Source organism: Pan paniscus, chromosome 12, assembly GCF_029289425.2.
Source record: "Pan paniscus chromosome 12, NHGRI_mPanPan1-v2.0_pri, whole genome shotgun sequence".
Lineage (NCBI taxonomy): Eukaryota > Metazoa > Chordata > Mammalia > Primates > Hominidae > Pan > Pan paniscus.
The window spans coordinates 21,326,996-21,344,291 of record NC_073261.2 but is presented as its reverse complement, the minus strand read 5'-3'; the positions used below and the strand labels follow the sequence as shown (position 1 = coordinate 21,344,291).

The 17,296-nt window shown below is 38.2% G+C and overlaps 1 protein-coding gene across 9 annotated transcripts in view; it reads right to left on the bottom strand.

The window, feature by feature from the left end:
- LOC129392991 (ranBP2-like and GRIP domain-containing protein 4) overlaps window positions 1-17,296 on the bottom strand; it is a 57,053-nt gene that overhangs the window by 10,183 nt on the left and 29,574 nt on the right. For 7 of the 9 annotated variants that reach the window (XM_055107471.2, XM_063594702.1, XM_055107473.2 and 4 more), the window contains 4 exons: window positions 15,992-16,127; window positions 12,350-12,444; window positions 9,415-11,632; window positions 2,226-2,365 (listed from right to left, as the gene is read on the bottom strand). In XM_055107471.2, the coding sequence (XP_054963446.1) occupies window positions 2,226-2,365; window positions 9,415-11,632; window positions 12,350-12,444; window positions 15,992-16,127 (2,589 nt within the window). Of the gene's footprint in view, window positions 1-2,225; window positions 2,366-5,926; window positions 6,068-9,414; window positions 11,633-12,349; window positions 12,445-14,465; window positions 14,594-15,991; window positions 16,128-17,296 lie in introns of those variants that run through there. The other 2 variants (XR_010109241.1, XM_055107477.2) reach the window with 2 other exon arrangements.

The following is a 17,296-nucleotide window of genomic DNA, read 5'->3' as shown; positions in this document are numbered from 1 at the left end:
GGAAGGAAGAGGGGTGAAGTAGAAAAGCAACAAGCTAATACAAGAGGAGAAAAAGTAGATGAGACACATCAAGAAATTCTCACGAGAAACAGATGAAGAGGTGGAAATGAGTCAGTCCAGCAGCTTACCAAGTATCACTGACGAGAGGATGCATCCTGTGTAAATACTGGAGTTCTTGTCTCAGAAGCACAGGGTATCATGGAAATGGAGGTGAAAGCTGGGGAACTGATGGAACATCTCCATGAGGAGCAACTAACTGGAGCCATGGGTTGGTACCAACATGTTCCCTCTGCCTTCCACTTTCGATAGAAACTAAGCCAGTATGGCATGGGGCTCTGAAAATGGGCTGAGGGGAACATCGGGAGCCTCCACTAACCCTCTGCCCCTACGCTGTTCCTAAAGTCCCAGGCAGTTAAGACGTCCACAGTGAACGGCACTTAATCAAAAGTTCAGACACAGTGAAAATTCAGGAATATAAGACAATGTAAAACACTATCAGAGAAATGAGGCAAAGAATGATATAAAAAAGGTAATATCATGTTCAAGTCTTTGAGGAAGATTTCCAGGTTGAAACCAAGCCATAGCTTTTAGTGTATTTTCATTTTAGGTTAGGCAAGAAAGTTAGCGAACTTTGTCCTCAAACCTAGGAGCATTTAAAAAAGTGACAATAAAGAAGACGAAGAAATCATGAAGAGAGTATAAATTTATGAAAATATAACATTTGGCCAGGCGTGGTGGCTCATGCCTGTAATCCCAACACTTTGGGAGGCTGAGGCAGGCAGATCACGAGGTCAGGAGATTCAGACCGTCCTGGCCAACATGGTGAAACCGTGTCTCTAGTAAAATAAAAAAAATTAGCCGGGCATGGTGGTGCGTGCCTGCAGTCCCAGCTACTCAGGAGGCTGAGGCAGGGGAATCGCTTGAACCTGGGAGGCGGAGATTGCAGTGAGCTGAGATTGCACCACTGCACTCCCAAACCTGGTGACAGAGCGAGACTGTCTCAAAAAAAAAAAAAAACAAAATATAACATTTAAATAACTCATTTAGGTTTACTGGGCTAGTGATTTGTTAGCTATGATAATGTTTTTATTAGTGGGAAAATGTTATTTTATAGAGATGCATACTGAAGTATTTAATGGTGGAATGTCATGATATATACAATTTACTGAAAATAACTGAATTCGGCTTTAAAATAATCTGACAAGGATAGCTAGTGGCCTTGCACAGTGGCAGGACAGATCTATTAGGAGCAGCAAAGTACAGGGGAAAAGCATGTACTTTTCAGACAGCTGTGAGTTTGAATTTTGTTCCACCATTTACCAGCTTCAATTTTTCTCTCAACCAGTGATGAGATTAAGTAATGTATGTAGAGCCCAGGGCCTGGGTCATAAGAACTCCTCAATAAGCAGTATGACTATATTCTGAGGGGTGATTTATCAAGTGAAGGTGGAAATACCTCATTTGAGTAATCCTCAACTGTTCTGCAACATTCCTAGATGTTTCTGGTGTCTACTTTAAACAGGAAAAACTTCCCATGCCACTTTGCCATCTCCACCTGAAAACTTGTTTAGTAGTTCAGTACTATAAATATCAGTTGAATAATTTAAATTCACTGGTTATCTTTAGAATTCAAAGACTCACACCCATTTTTTATTTAAGCATATGTGAACAATGATTTGTGAACATCTCTCTAGTTTCTAAATCTATTAGGGTTTCTTAGGAAAAGTAGGAATTAAGAAATAATCTTTATGTAATAGGTGTAAAAGAAGTATTTTGGCTGGATGCGGTGGCTCACACCTGTAATACCCGCACTTTGGGAGGCCAAGGCAGGTGGATCACGAGGTCAGGAGATCGAGACCATCCTGGCTAACATGGTAAACCCTGTCTCTACTAAAAATACAAAGAAATTAGCCAGGCATGTTGGCGGGCACCTGTAGGCCCAGCTACTCGGGAGGCTGAGGCAGGAGAATGGCGTGAACCTGGGAGGTGGAGCTTGCAGTGAGCCGAGATCGTGCCACTGCACTCCAGCCTGGGTGACAGAGCAAGACTGTCTCAAAAAAAAAAAAAAAAAAAGGCAATATTTCTCACCATCGGGAATCTAATATAAAGATCAAGATGTTATAGATGCATCTGCAATGTGAATTTTTAAACTTGGGTGCATGTGTATGGAGGGTCCAGAAAACCAAACTGGCGGTTTTCACGGTGGCCAGGTTTTCTGATCTCACCTTAATTTGCTCCATAAGGACTGCACTGGCTGCCTCTGTTTCCCGAAGCAGGCCGTTTAAGTGATCTGCACTTTTTGTGATGGAACTGAGCTTCTGAACCAATTCTTCTTTGGTAAATTCAGCATGCCATAATGGAGGCTCTGCAAGATGTTGTTCCAAGAATTAATTTTCAAAATCATACATTACAGATGAAGATTCTAAATAAGAAAAATCTAAATATAAATATCTTACTATGTGATATTTTATAGGTCTGCTTTCTTTGCCATTCATCTATTCAGCATACCTCAATCAACAGATTATATGTTGTAGGTGACACAAATAAAACAGTATCTCTGTTGTAAAGCATGTCATCTAACTGAATAAAGCCCTATGAGTCCCAGTTCTGAAATTTGTCAGAATTGTGTTTATAGACAGTTTTATTACACATCTTCTTCCCATCTATTAATATTCCAAGATTTTATGTCATTTCACGTATAAGGAAAGCATTAACATTTACTGGTCACGTATCATGTTCCCTCATAAGAATCTTCTATCAGGCGGGGTAGGTATCATTATTCAAACTTTACAGACGATGAAACAGGCTCACAGTTGACAGGTAATTTTTGCAGAAATCACAAAGTCAAATTGGCTTCTGGAGTCTGCTGCTCTATCATGATGCCTCCATGTCACCACTATTAACTTTGCCTGAAGGAACCATGACTTGCAGTTTCTACCCCACGTGGTCAGTGACCATGAATACAAATGACCCTTACTCCAGGTGATTCTGAAGTTTCAGGAAGATGACAGATTCCCCCTAAATTTTGAACAGTAATATTAATTACAAGTAATAAAATACACCAAAACATCACTACAAAAATTTAGCATTACTTCATCAAGAGGAATAAACTGAAACTGTCAGTTTCTTGGAAGGGTGAGAGGATAGTTCATCCTGCTGTCTAATACCCACCACCTATTTGTGACTATAAACTTCCCACCACTTATTTATGGTTCAAGCCTAGGGCAAGAGCTAGCATTTTATTTTTAAAAAGATTTGTTTAATAATTTTTCCATTTGGACAGTGTGATGGTTAATACTGGGTGTCAACTTGATTGGATTAAAGGATGCAAAGTATTAATCCTGAGTGTTGTCTGTGAGGGTGTTGCCAAAGGAGATTAACATTTGAGTCAGTGGGCTGGGGAAGGCAGACCCACCCTTAATCTGGTAGGTGCCATCTAATCAGCTGCCAGCGAATATAAGCAGGCAGAAAAACCTGAAAAGGCCAGACTGGCCTAGCCCCCCAACCTACATCTTTCTCCTGTGCTGGATGCTTCCTGCCCTTGAACATCACACTCCTAGTTCTTCAGTTTTGGAACTTGGACTGGCTCTTGTTGCTCCTCAGTCTGCAGATGGCCTAGTGATCGTGTAAGGTAATACTTAATAAGCATCCATCCATCCATCCCATCCATCCATCCAACCATCCAATTAGCCCTGTCCCTCTAGAGAACCCTAATACAAACAGGTAGTGGAATATTGAAAGAAATTTCATTGGAGCAGCCCAAAAAAGCATATGTACCTTAGAGTAATAGTAATTAAATAAGACTGTGAAATCAAAGAAGAAGAACATATTTAGACAGAGTAACAGACCAAGTTTAGTTTCGGGAGAATTAAGCAGCTGCTCTAAAGACTGTGTGTATGTGCTGGCGGAAGACACAGACTCCGTATCAGTTGTCTCCGTGCCTTCTCCCTCTTCTCGGGTTACAGTGTGCATGTCTAGAAGCGGGAGGTCTGTGTTCTCCTTTCTCGAAGGTTCTTCAAAGATTGTTGAGAGGAAACTGGGCCTATTAGATTTTTTTTAAAGGTTAAGTGTGAGATTGTTCAAAATCTATTGATTCGGCCTTACAGAGATACACAATAAAATGAAAATATCAAAGGATAAGAGTAGAGGAATTAAGTAACTATAAGATAAGTGAAAGGTGTATGAAGAATTGCTAAAACATTTCTTAAAATTTAGTCATCAAGGCCAGGCGTGGTGGCTCAAATCTGTAATCCTAGCAGTTTGGGAGGCTAAGGTGGGTGGATCACGAGGTCAGCAAGTTCAAGACCAGCCTGGCCAAGATGGTGAAACCCTATCTCTACTAAAAATACAAAAATTAGCCAGGCACGGTGGCAGGTGCCTGTAATCCCAGCTGCTGGGGAGGCTGAAGCAGAGAATTGCTGGAAACCAGGAGGCGGAGGTTGCAGTGAGCCAAGATCACGCCACCGCACTCCAGCCTGGCGACAGAGCGAGACGCCAGCTCAAAAAAAAAAAAACAACAACAAAAAACTTAGTCATCAAACTTTTAACTACGTTAGTCATTTTAATAGAAGCTATAAATTAATTGCTACTAGCTAAGATAAACTGTTAGATAACACAGCTCATAATATAGTACTACTTATTTTTTATTAATTTAGAGTAGAGGGCCAAACTACTGCTAAATACTGGCCAAAATTAAAAGACTAGATTCTAGCAATTTTTCAGGATTAGGTATTTCAGATTGCTGCATACTTCTTGAAACACACTTGCTGAAATCTGCTTGGTAGACATCCTCAATCACTGCCCTTATACCTTTACCTCTGCAGCTTCTTAATTGTTGCTGCTCACACCTACAGTGCTCATACAGTTAAGAGCCCAGAATCCAGGGCACGGAACTAATCAATTACATTGTCTAGCAAGACTTTCCTGTTTGCTGATAAACTGTAAAGTGTTATTTTTTCTGAGACAGGGTCTCACTCTGTCACACAGGTTGGAGTGCAGTGGCACGATCTTGGCTCACAGCAACCTCTGCCTCCCAGGCTCAAGCCATCCTCCCACCTCAGCCCCACAAGTAGCTGGGACTTCCGGGTGCATGCCATCCCGCCCAGATAATTTTTGTATTTTTAATAGAGATGGGATTTCACCATGTTGTTCAGACTGGTCTCAAACTCGTGGCCTCATGTGATCCACCCGCCTTGGCCTCCCAAAGTGCTGAGATTGCAGGCGTGAGACACCACGCCTGGTCTAAACTGTAAAGTTTATCAGGCCCTTTGACATGTATTGGTTTATTGACTCCCCAAAATCTGAAGTTCAGAGAAATTTAATGACTTTGCCCAAGGTCTCATAACTGAGTTAGAAACCAGAATTGTAATCTAGATTTTTAAACTTCAGATTTCATTTATTTTGCATTTCACTAAATTGCCTTAGTCCTGACTGCCCTTTCTGAAGCATTTTCCTGAGTTTCTGGTAAGCTGACTGCTTATTCCAGTGCTGATTGCTAGATTACAATCTCTTGTGCAACCTTTGCCCTGGCTGATTACTTCCTTTGTTGATTCTTTGGCATATGTTAAATTCTTCTGAAGTTGCTTTTTTACCCTAATAAGTGACCGATAGCTGCTAATGCTCCAGTGACAATATTTCCCATGGGAAACCAAAACACCATCAACTTGCTACTAAAATACTGCATCATCATGGCTGACATTTTTCCATTTCTTCCTGGAAGCAGAATGGAAGATACTGGGTATGGCTGAACTAAAACTCCAACTAGTTGTAAATGTGAAAGCAAAGAAGCTATATTGGTTATGCAATTCTACACATTCAGTGCCGCTTGAGTGTTTCTAAGTTCCTTGCTCTAGCTAATGTTTCTATTTAAAAAGTAGACAAATTTGATGACTAACGACGGAGAACACAAAACAAATCTGGTGAATACCAGAATTAAGACATGTGTCAGCCAGGCGCAGTGCCTCATGCCTGTAATCCCAGCACTTTGGGAGGCCGAGGCAGGTGGATCACGAGGTCAGGAGACCGAGACTATCTGAGGGAGAATCTTCAGGTTTTTTCTTCTCTTTTGCTGTAACACCAGTCAAAAAAATTGACAAAGATAAGGTATTAAGTATTGACGTTAATACTCTACCTGAAAATAAAAACCATGGAACCTATCTATAGGTTAAAACAGCATACTGATAAAAAACACATATACTTTGATGCAGAGATGTACGATAATCATGAATTAGAATTAGCATCCTGATTTAGTGTTCTACCAAAAACCCTAAGTGAACACAGAATCCATTTAAAACCAAAGAAAACAAAAAAAATCTTGTGTTTACTTAATAGTCATTGAAAAGAATTACTACAAATTTCTAGAATTTAAAAAGGTTAAAAATTTTAAAGTGTTGCCTAACTATACTTAGCATACAATAGTTTACCAAAATATCCATGCATTTGCAGCAATTGAAAAAAATCTTAAAACATAAGCAAGTATTAGTATACATATGAAACTAATCCAAAGCCAACTGTGATTAGTTCCTGTAAGGAAAGTTAACAATTGCCAAGAATGGAAGGTGACTAGAGTTGCGTCTAGTTTGCCTGTGTTCAAGCATGATACTAGATAAAATTAAATAAAAACTGTGACTCTATGGGTAGCTAACACTATAAAATCTAAGACCATTCATATGGCTGAAAACAACCCATCCCCAGCCACCATCAATGCAAAGGGCAAAAAATTAGAAACAGAAAAAACTTCTATATGCAACCTGTTCTGATCCATTAATGTAAAGAAGAACTTCTGGCTAAAGGAGTTTAATAAAGTAAGCCAGTTATGAAGCATGCCATGTATACCAACTGGTGACAGGGAAACATTCTGAGAGCTATGGTGTCCAATATGGTAGCCTAGCCACATTCTATTAAAACCTCACAAGGTGGCTAGTCCAAATGAAGACATGCTAACAGTAAGTGTAAACACACACACTGGATTTTGAAGACTTGGTGAAAAACAATAATGTAAAATATCATTAATTTTTATATTAATTAGAAGTTAAAATGATATTTTGGACATAATGAGTTAAATCAAATCTATCGATAAAGTTACTTTCATCTGTTTCCCTTTTTAACTGTTTCTTTTTATTCTTTTTAATATGGCTACTAGAAAATTTATTTATTTATGTATTTATTTGAGATGCGGTCTTGCTTTGTCACCCAGAGCTGGAGTGCAGTGATGTGATCACAGTTCACTGAAGCCTGGAACTTGTGAGCTCAAGTGATCCCTCTGCCTCAGCCTCCCAAGTAACTGGGATTACAGGCACAAGCCATTGCACCAAATGACAATTTGAAATTACATACACAGGTTATATTTTCTTTCTATTGGATGACACTGCTCTGCAGAACCAGTGCCCTTCCTTTTACAATGTGAAATTTGTCCCTCTCCTTCATTATAAACAAAAACTTAGTATCATTTCCTAGCTAGGAGAAATAACAGTACACCGTAAGGTACAGATTCTTGTTCCACTTCTGCTATTACTCAGTAAAGACCCCTTGGGTAAATCAGCCTCTCTTGGCCTCAGTTTACTCATGTCTAAAGTCTTCATTTCTAAGGTCCCTTGGGACAATGACATTATCAGATTCAAAACAGAATAAGGCTCTATGTTCTACAGTAGTGTATAGGCCATTCGTTCTTAGGTCAGGGATTCCTAACCTAGAGCTCACAGAAACTGTACGCAAGTATACATCCACTTTTAAGTTAACACTTTTCACATTTCTCAAAGACCGTATCTTTAAAATAAAAGATTAAGAGCTATCTTAGCTGGTAATAAAACTGGTATACTTAAAAAAAAATCAGAGATTGTTACTTTATCATTGTACTTGTTTGGCATGGCTAAGATGTGTTACTGGTCACTAAGGGTGAGATTTCACTTCCCTAACCTGCTCTTGAAGGCCTTCAACAGATCCCACTTCTTGTTCCACTCTAGAAGCCACACTTCTAAAAATGATCTGTGCAACATACATAATATGCAAGCTGTAGAATGCTGGCTGTTAAAAACGGGGTCCATTTTCAAATACAACATTTTTCTAAACCATGCACAAAAGAACAGCCCTACAGGGACACTCTTCCATACTGTATACATGCCATTGCCACTACATGTGAATACTGGCAGACGTTAGTGGCTAAAGATAAACATTAGATAAAACATAGGTCTTCATTGAGCAGACCTCAAATAGCAGAGCAATGAAGTACATTACAAATCAGCATCCCAGTACATTTAAAAAAACAAACCAACAAGGGTGTCATGCCACCAGTCAAAAGGTACTTTGCTTAAACTGGCATTCTTTAACATGCATGTTGTAGTGGTAAGTACTTCATTTCATACAGCCACAGTTACGAATACTTTGCTAAGGGCTACCAGCTGCTAAAAACTGCTGTTATCTCATACTGAGAATGCTAGTTCTATACCTTTGCTCTCAGGCTGTGAGGAAGGGGTGCTAGTCCAAAAGGCCATGGGATTAGATTTAAAAAGGCTAAAATTAAATCCTAGAAAATAAAGAATATTTCATTTTTTAACATTTTAGGAAACAAAATGAATATGCTTTTAAAACATAAAAAGCCAGAATCCCTCAATTTATACCACCAATCTGACTGTCTTACATATTCATTTATCCCTGTAGTTTCATTCTTTGCTCATTTAATACACGAGCAAGACTGACATACAACACATAAAATGAGAACATCTCAATATCATGTTTTTCTTTTTTTTTGTTTTTTTTGTTTTTTTTTGGAGACAAAGTCTCACTCAGTCACTCAGTCAGGCTGGAGTGCAGTGGCATGATTTCAGCTCACTGCTACCTCCATCTCCTGTGCTCAAGCGATCCTCCTGCCTCAACCTCCTGAGTAGCTGCTAATTATAGGCACGCACCACCACGCCCGGCTCATTTTTGTATTTTCAGTAGAAACAGGGTTTCACCATGTTGGCCAGGCTGGTCTCGAACTCCTGAGCTCAAGTGATCTGCCCTCCTCAACCTCCCAAAGTGCTGGCATTCTAGGAGTGAGCCACCGTGCCCAGCCTCAATATCATGTTTTCTGAGTGACAAAAGAAACAGAACAAATGAAAATGAACACTTTAAAAAAAGACTCACGTTAATGCGCATGATTCAAGCATGAGTCCGTACACTGTACCAAGTTCTTTTGCTCTGCCCTAGCATGATAGAAGTATCTTCCAGTTACTGAAATGTCTTTAACTAAGTTCTCTTGCTCTTTGAAACCTCACCGTGAACTTATTAAGGGAGAAAAAAAATTGCTCAAATATTTTGGGGGTGTTCACAAAGCATCGTTTATACCCCAACATTAGTATCCCACAGAGAGTCTGCATCAAGCTAAACATTAAAAGAAAGAAAAATTGTGCTTAACTTTAACAACAAAGTACTTACCCTTTTCTGGTGTTTTAAATGTGTAGTTGATTGAAGATTCTTCCGTTGGAAAGGAAGCAGAGAGATTTTTGACTTTGCTATCTGAAGACTGTTCGATATCAGAGTTCTTTGACAGTTCACATTTGTTAGGTTCCACGTTGCTTTCAGATCCACTCTGGGCTACTGAACTAGTTTCACTATTGTTACTTTTCAAAGGTGCATTAAAACTAAATCCAAACAAAGACCCAGTGGCAGAACTGTTGCCAAATGCAACTGGTTTTGATTTTTCACTACTAAAAATGCTTTTAACAGACTCTGAACGAAATACAAACTTTGCAGGAGAAACCACCGCTTTTGTTGTTGTTTCAGATGTGCTAGACACTTCAACTTCTGAAGCTGCATCTGCTACATCATCACCCTGAATAACATCTGTCCTCTCTCTTGTGGTTTCTTCTAATACAGCTACAGCAATTTTGCCACATGGTGACTCTCTGGGAGTGCTTGACCGAGAAACATGAGGTGTTATCAAAGAATCTTTTTCCTGGGCTGTTTTTGCTTCATCAAAAATTTTCTTAAACGAGTCTGCAACATCCTGTAGTTTAAAACGAACAGCTAAATGCTCTACTTTTCTTTCTCCATCTGCAAAATCACATGCAGTCCACACCCATACTCTTTCTGTCCCTTTCATATTTTGCAAACTCATGTCTGGAGTTATTCTGTGATTGGCACAAAGTTTTAATACTTTGTCCCTTCTCATCACTATACGAACTTGCTTATCATAATTCTGTAAAATCTTTATATCACCAATGCCCCTTTCTTTCCATTGACCAACATCTTTATCATATCTGTAGAGTTCTGCCCTGTGACTAAAAACAACTTGTTCATTTTCCTCACCACTGGATACTTCAACTAGATCAGGTAAAGGAACAACAGGTTCAAAGTACTGTCCATCTCTCTCTTCTTCTTGAGTAACATCAGATTCTTCATCAGTGCCAACTGAAGTCCCACTCTGATTCAACTTGGCAGGAGACTTAGATAGACTCAAAGCAGATTTAAAACTGAAGTCAGATCCTGTTGTCGACTCATCAGAGCAGAAAAGATTTTCTCTCACAGGGCTACTTGCCAACGGAGAATCATGTACTGAGCTACTACTAACATTATCATCCAAAGCATCTTCCCTTAAATCATAGTTATCCCATTCTAATGTGGGCCCAGTGTTTTCAGGATTGGGTTTTATTGTTGTGTCTGAGGCACCGGCTGCACCTGTACCTGAACCCTTATTTTCTTCCTCAGTGACTTTTGTTTGATCATTTGTCAAAAATGCTTTGAAATCTTTCAGTCCACTCTTCATTTCTTCAGCTCTCTGTATTAACTTGGCAGCTCTGCCAGTATCTACAAGTTTATGGGGAGTTTGAAGTGGTATGTCTAACAGAAGCCGCTGGCATTCCTCAAATTTCTGCTTGAATTCTTCAGCCAGCTCTGGTGTTTTAAATTTTGCTGCCAACTGCTCTAGTTTGGCATCACCATCAGAGAAATCACTGGCTAACCACATCCATACTCTATCTGATCCAGAGAGGGGCTTCAGGTTCATTGTAGTTGTTATCCAATGATTAGCACACACTTTTAGTACTTGGTCTCTTCGCATCAGCATTCTTGGTTTGCCATTGACCTCATTTATGAGGATTTTTAAGTTCCCCAAGCCCCTTTCTTTCCACTGACTTATCTCAGCATCAAATCTAAATAGTTTTACCCGCTGTGAATACAGAACTTTTTCACCTTCTTCTCCGGTTACAAGTTCTACTTTTTCAGGCATTTGAACTACTGGTTCAAAATGGATGTCATCACTGTCCTCAGTCTTATAGGCATCATCATCTTTCTCAAAGTCACCGGAAGTGTTTGCTTTATTGGCCATTTTACCACATTGTGATGAGAATAATTTTTCTCCAGCACCTGAAAATCCCTTGAAATTGGGGTCTTTTTGGCCAAACTGAAATCCTTCTCCTGAAGTTGATTTTCCAACATCTGCAAATGTAAAACTGCTACTTGTTTGGCCAAAAATCACACCATGGCCATTCTGGCCACTAATATCCTGAGCCTGGAAGCCAGTATCATTTTCAAGAGGCTTTTCACTTTTCTTTTCTTGATTTCCTGGTTCTGAAATGCCAAATTTAAATCCATCAGCAGACACAGGGATGGAAAATCCTTCTTTGGTTGACTTAAATTCTGTATTAGAAGAACCCTGAAACATAAATGAAGGTGAATTTTCTTGATCCACATGCCCAAAATAGTCATGAAATAAATACCTTCTTCATTCCTAATTTATCAAATGATGTTAACAATAATGATGATGATGATAACATTTATTGAGCATTTATTAATGCGCCAGCTGGGCACTGTTCTAAGCACTTTACATTATTATCTCATTTTAATATCCTCAAAAACCCTATGAATTAAGGTATTATTATTATCCTCATTTTACACGTGAGGCAACTGATGCATTGAGAGGTTAAGAAACTTGCCTGTGGTCAAAATAAGCAGAAGAGCAAGGGTCTAAATGCACCCCAACACTCTGTCCTCAAAGCTGTCACATTCAACTACCACTGTAATATTGAGTCTTCAATCAATTGTTATATATATAGCTGTATCAGGCCTGAAAGTACTTACCACATAGTGGGTCAGCAAGGGCATTACAGTTCTATTTCTGTTAAAACAGAACGATGAAGGATCCACCACCACCACTCCCATTTTTAAAATATTCTAAATATTCACACTTATTAACACAAAAATAAGGTGACTAAGAAGGATAATTTCTGTATTTGGAGATAAATTTAAAATATCTACATTTTAAGGGACATAAAAGTTTTAATAGTGAACTGCTCTCTTGAATTTATTTGAAGGAACCCTAAACAATTTAAAAAGAAAATAATTATAAATGTATAAATTATTCCTTTGTTACCTTTGTGGGAGTAACATTAGCTGCTGGTCTGAGAAGATACTGGGAATTATATGCTGGTGACTGACTATAATATACTGAAGGGCCAGTAGTTGCAACTAAAAAAAAAGAAAGAAAGAAAACACTGTTAAAGTCTATACTACAGTTAAGACTATCTAGGCAAGAGCTATAAATACAAAGGCAATAAAAATTAAAGAAAGATTTAACTACATAAATTTTAAATTTCTGTACATCAAAATACACCAATCAAGATTATCAAATGACAAACTAGAAAAAAATTGCTAAATATGACATGAATAAGAGAATAGCATCGCTGTGATCAACAAGAACTACCTCACAAGCATTAAAAAAGGAATAAAGAGAAGAAAGTAACTGTTGCCTTTTCTAAGAAAGATCAGTATGATGTGGAATTATGGACATTCAGTCACAGAAAGGACGTAAGGAACCAAGATGCCATCTGATGGTCAATGCATTTGAAGTGGGCCTAGAAAATCTGCAGAAAGACTAGGTTGTATTTTGTAAACTAAAGCTATTACTGAGAATGTTCAGCTCAAAAATCACCTGACAAATTCATGGAAAGGATGTCATAAATAACATAAAATGTGTTCCCTGGCTTAAAATAAAAAGCACATCAACACTCATACAGATGTACAAACTGTCTGCTCCCTCTGTTTGGTCTGTTTTACCAGGAAACAAAACGACTAGAAGGCACCCATGTTAATGACAAAACTACCAATAGTCATTTGCTTGAACTGTTTTATGATAGTTTTACCAGAAAACAACCAAAAGACCTTTTATGCCTGTACATGGAAGAAGAAACAGAAACTGTGCCAAGAGGTTCCAAACAATTGCCTCTGGAAAGCACTGAAAAATCAAGACCTAGAAAAGGCTAGCCAGAAGCCCAAGTTTGATTTTGGAAACCTTACAGAGGTGAGGATAGCTATTTTGAAATTACTATGGGGAGGAAGCAGGCACAGAACACAGAACAACCTGACAGAAATGGCCCAAGAATCTTAAAGTCTTGCAAGATGTCTGTCTGCATGAAAGCAAAAAGAAAAAATAAAATATTAAATAAAAAAAAAATCTTAGTCTGAAGTTTAAGTAGGGACTTTAATTGACTACTGACTCTAAACTGTGCGGCTCTAATAAATCCACTAAAAGTAATCTAATTTTTTAAAGCACCGTATGAATAGACAATTTGGAAAAGAAATGTTAATAGGCCTCAAGGAACATGTTTTTGAAGTGAGCCTTGAAAATCTGCAAAATGACGAGGTTGCATTGTGCAAATTGAGGCTATTATGAGAATGTTCAGGTCAAAAAAATTACCTGACAAATTCATGCACAGGATCTCACAAGGAACACAAATGTGTTCGTTGGCTTTAAAAAAATCACATTAACATTCATGTTGATATACAAAAACTCTTCTCCATCTGTTTTGTGTGAGTTTTACCAAGAAACCAAACAACTGGAAGGTACCCACGTTGAAGATGGCAAAACTACCAACTGCCATTTGCATGAATTGTTGAGCATGACTAGTATTAAAAAAACTTAAAAATTGATATCACTTTTGTTCCTACAAATTGGCAAAGGATTTTATAAACTAGTAAGTCAGCATTAGCAAAAGTGCGAAAATGGCACTATCAGATACTAGTGGTAAGAGCATAAACTGAATATTTGGAATACCCTACAAAACTAGGACAGTGTCCTAGAATTTGTAATGGCATAAACCAGAAACCACATAAATAAAGGAACAGAATTTACAGTACTTCCATGTGATGGGATACCATGAACTCCTTAATATTCAAAAAACATTTAAGTTTAAAAATGCTCAGAACTAAAGTAACATTTAAAAAACAGGCTAGCTCATCTACACACAACATAGTAACATGGTAACAATCTCATAAAAAATACTATATGTATAGAGAAAGAACCAGAAGGAAATGCTCTCAAATATAAGAAATGTTAATAAGGTGGTTAGTTTTTAGTTTTCTTCACCCTGTTCAGTACTTCTGAGTATCTCCTATGAGCTCATTAATCTTTAATTTTAATCATCTTATTTTAAAAAAACAAGGACCATCTTGATGTATGTTTACTTTTATTAAGGAAAAAGAATCTATGAACACAGGAACAGAAATCAGGAGATCTTGGCTCTCGCCCTTTCAGTGCCACAAAGCTGTTTTGTGAACCTGTAAATAATCCATTTGGAGTCTCCATGTTTCTCAATTGTAAAATGAGGATGTGCTGCTTCTACACATTTCACAGGGTCATTGCAAGAATAAAATGAGACAATGAGAATGTTGGATTTACATGCTTGTATAAGAACAGAAGACCTTTTATGCCTGTACACAGAAGAAATGGAAATCATGACCCACAAGGCACCAAATAACTGACTGCACACATCACTAAAAAAGCCCCAGGAAAGGCTAGCCGGTTTGTTTATCCTCTTACAAGGACCTATATGATGTGTAAGGTTTTAAGAAAACAAGGTTTGAACGTTAGACATTTCATATACTTATCTATGACTTACGACATTTAATAAGCTTGACTTCACAAAGATTTTCTGTTATTTTGCTTGTGTTGAGAAGATACTATCACAAAAGGCTAGTGGGGTTGCCTTAACTATATGAACCATCACACAAATGTGCTCATCTAAACTGCATTTTATTCTAAATCTTTCCTGGGCTAAAAAGAGAAAAAAAAAAGGGCACTACTACTACCATTTCAGAAGTCTGTCGTACGTAAAAGGAACAATTTTGTTATTTCTGGCTGCCTGGGAGCAATGTATTATACTGGCAAGTGCTTTGGAGTTACACCACTGGAGTGTGAATCTCGGCTCTATCAATAACTAGCTGTATAATAATGAGTAAGTTACCTAACCTTTCTTTATCCATTTCCTTATTTATAAAAAAGGGATTAATAATGGTACCGGCCATTCTAAGTTACTGTAATTAAATCAAATTACATTCACAAAGCACTTTTGCATGTAGCCAACCCACAGTAAACACTATTAGTAACTTTAGTTCATTAACTGTTTACTCTATACTCTAATAAATGTCTGATACACACCCACGCCCACCTGCACATACACAAATGCTCATAGTAATTATGTAAGGCAAGTATTATCTCCACATTTCAGACAGGTTAACTTACACAGCTATTATAGTAAGTGATAGAGCAGAACTTAAAAACCCAGTATGATTCAGGTCCAAACTCCTTTTCTTTCTTTATATAACCATAATATTTCAAATTAAGTAAGATTTCCTATATAACGTCCTGCCTCTCATCATTATCATCAAAATAATTCCCCAGAGGTGTAGGTTCTTAATTAAGCATTTCTTAGTGCATAACTCTATTCAATAACATTTTTCAATTTAAGGAATAATCTCATCTCAGCTCATCTGAGGTGTGGATTAAGTGTTCTTTAAGCCTTTATATACACGTGATCACATACGGCTCGTTTTTTTCTGCTTGGGATTATAAAAATCTCCGTAACACCAAATACAGCTTTTGAAGTCACAGATAAACAGACGTTGACATGTATATTAACAAACATATATAAACAAGGTGATTTCACACGTTATCTACTTAAAAGAGGGAAGTAAAGTAGTTTTACTAAAATATGCGATTATCCACTTGCCAGCTCACCTGTTAGTGGAGCCCCATGAAATGTCTGTGACCCCTGATATCCATCAGGCACCGAGTCTGGTCCATAATTCTCTGTGGGCCAACGATGACGGGATGCTGACTTACTGCTATTTAGTTGCGACTCCTGCATTTCTTTCTATTGGAAGAAAAAAATATCAAATAATTTTAATCATTTAATTATATCATGCCAGAAACAGTGCTGGGGAAACTTACTCTTTTAAATTTAAATAACTGATTTTTTCTTTTTTGAGATGGTGTCTCGATCTGTCGTCCAGGCTGGAGTGCAATGGCACAATCTTGGCTCGCCGCAACCTCCACCTCCTGGGCTCAAGCAATTCTCCCACCTCAGCCTCCCGAGTAGCTGGGATTACAGGCGTCAGCCAGCACGCCCGGCTAATTTTTTGTATAATAGTAGAGATGGGGTTTCACCATGTTTGCCAGGCTAGTCTTGAACTCCTGACCTCAAGTGATCCACCACCTCAGCCTCCCAAAGTGCTGGGATTATAGGTGTCACCCATCACGCCCGGACCTGATTATATCTTTTGAAAGTTTCTATTTGCCAATGAGTTCTAGGTACCTGGTGCTGATTTTAAAATATGATTCTTAATTTGTTAAAAATTTATCTGCTCCCATTTTCATTCGTTAATACAAAACCTAATTCATTAACTCTCTCACCTAAACAAATAACCTCCTAAATGATCACACCTTCATTTCCATTCTACACTTGCCTACATTAACCTTTCTGACGTTCACCTCCAGCCAAGACAATTCCCTGCTCAAAAAAAAAGTACCTACAAACTAAACTTCTTTCCCCAACTTTCACAGTCCTCTAACATTACACTGACCATCCTTTCAGTGTGTTCTTTCTACACTGCAATCTGGACTACCTGACATTCCAAATCACCTCCCCAAATTAGCTTTTCACTTAACCCTGTGTTCAAACAAAATACAACTAATTCTCAAGGTGATGTTCAAATGCTCCACCAGGAAAGGGAAAAAAGTAGTAGCTGCAGAGAATTTATTATGTATATAATAATACGTCCAATGCACTTAAACTCTTAATTTTTATACCATCTACACTGTTAGGTAAACAATATTAGCTCCTATCTTAAAATGAGAGAAACGGATGCAGGGAATAACAGCTGGAATTTGAACCAGATCTGACTCCAAAAATGTTTTCTTAACACAACTCTGCTGCCTTGACAAGACAGCAGATAGATACAATGCCGTCTAGTGTAGCTATGTGGCTACCTGATCTCTGCTGAAGAAAACTAAATGACAGCACCATACCCAACCCTAGAACCT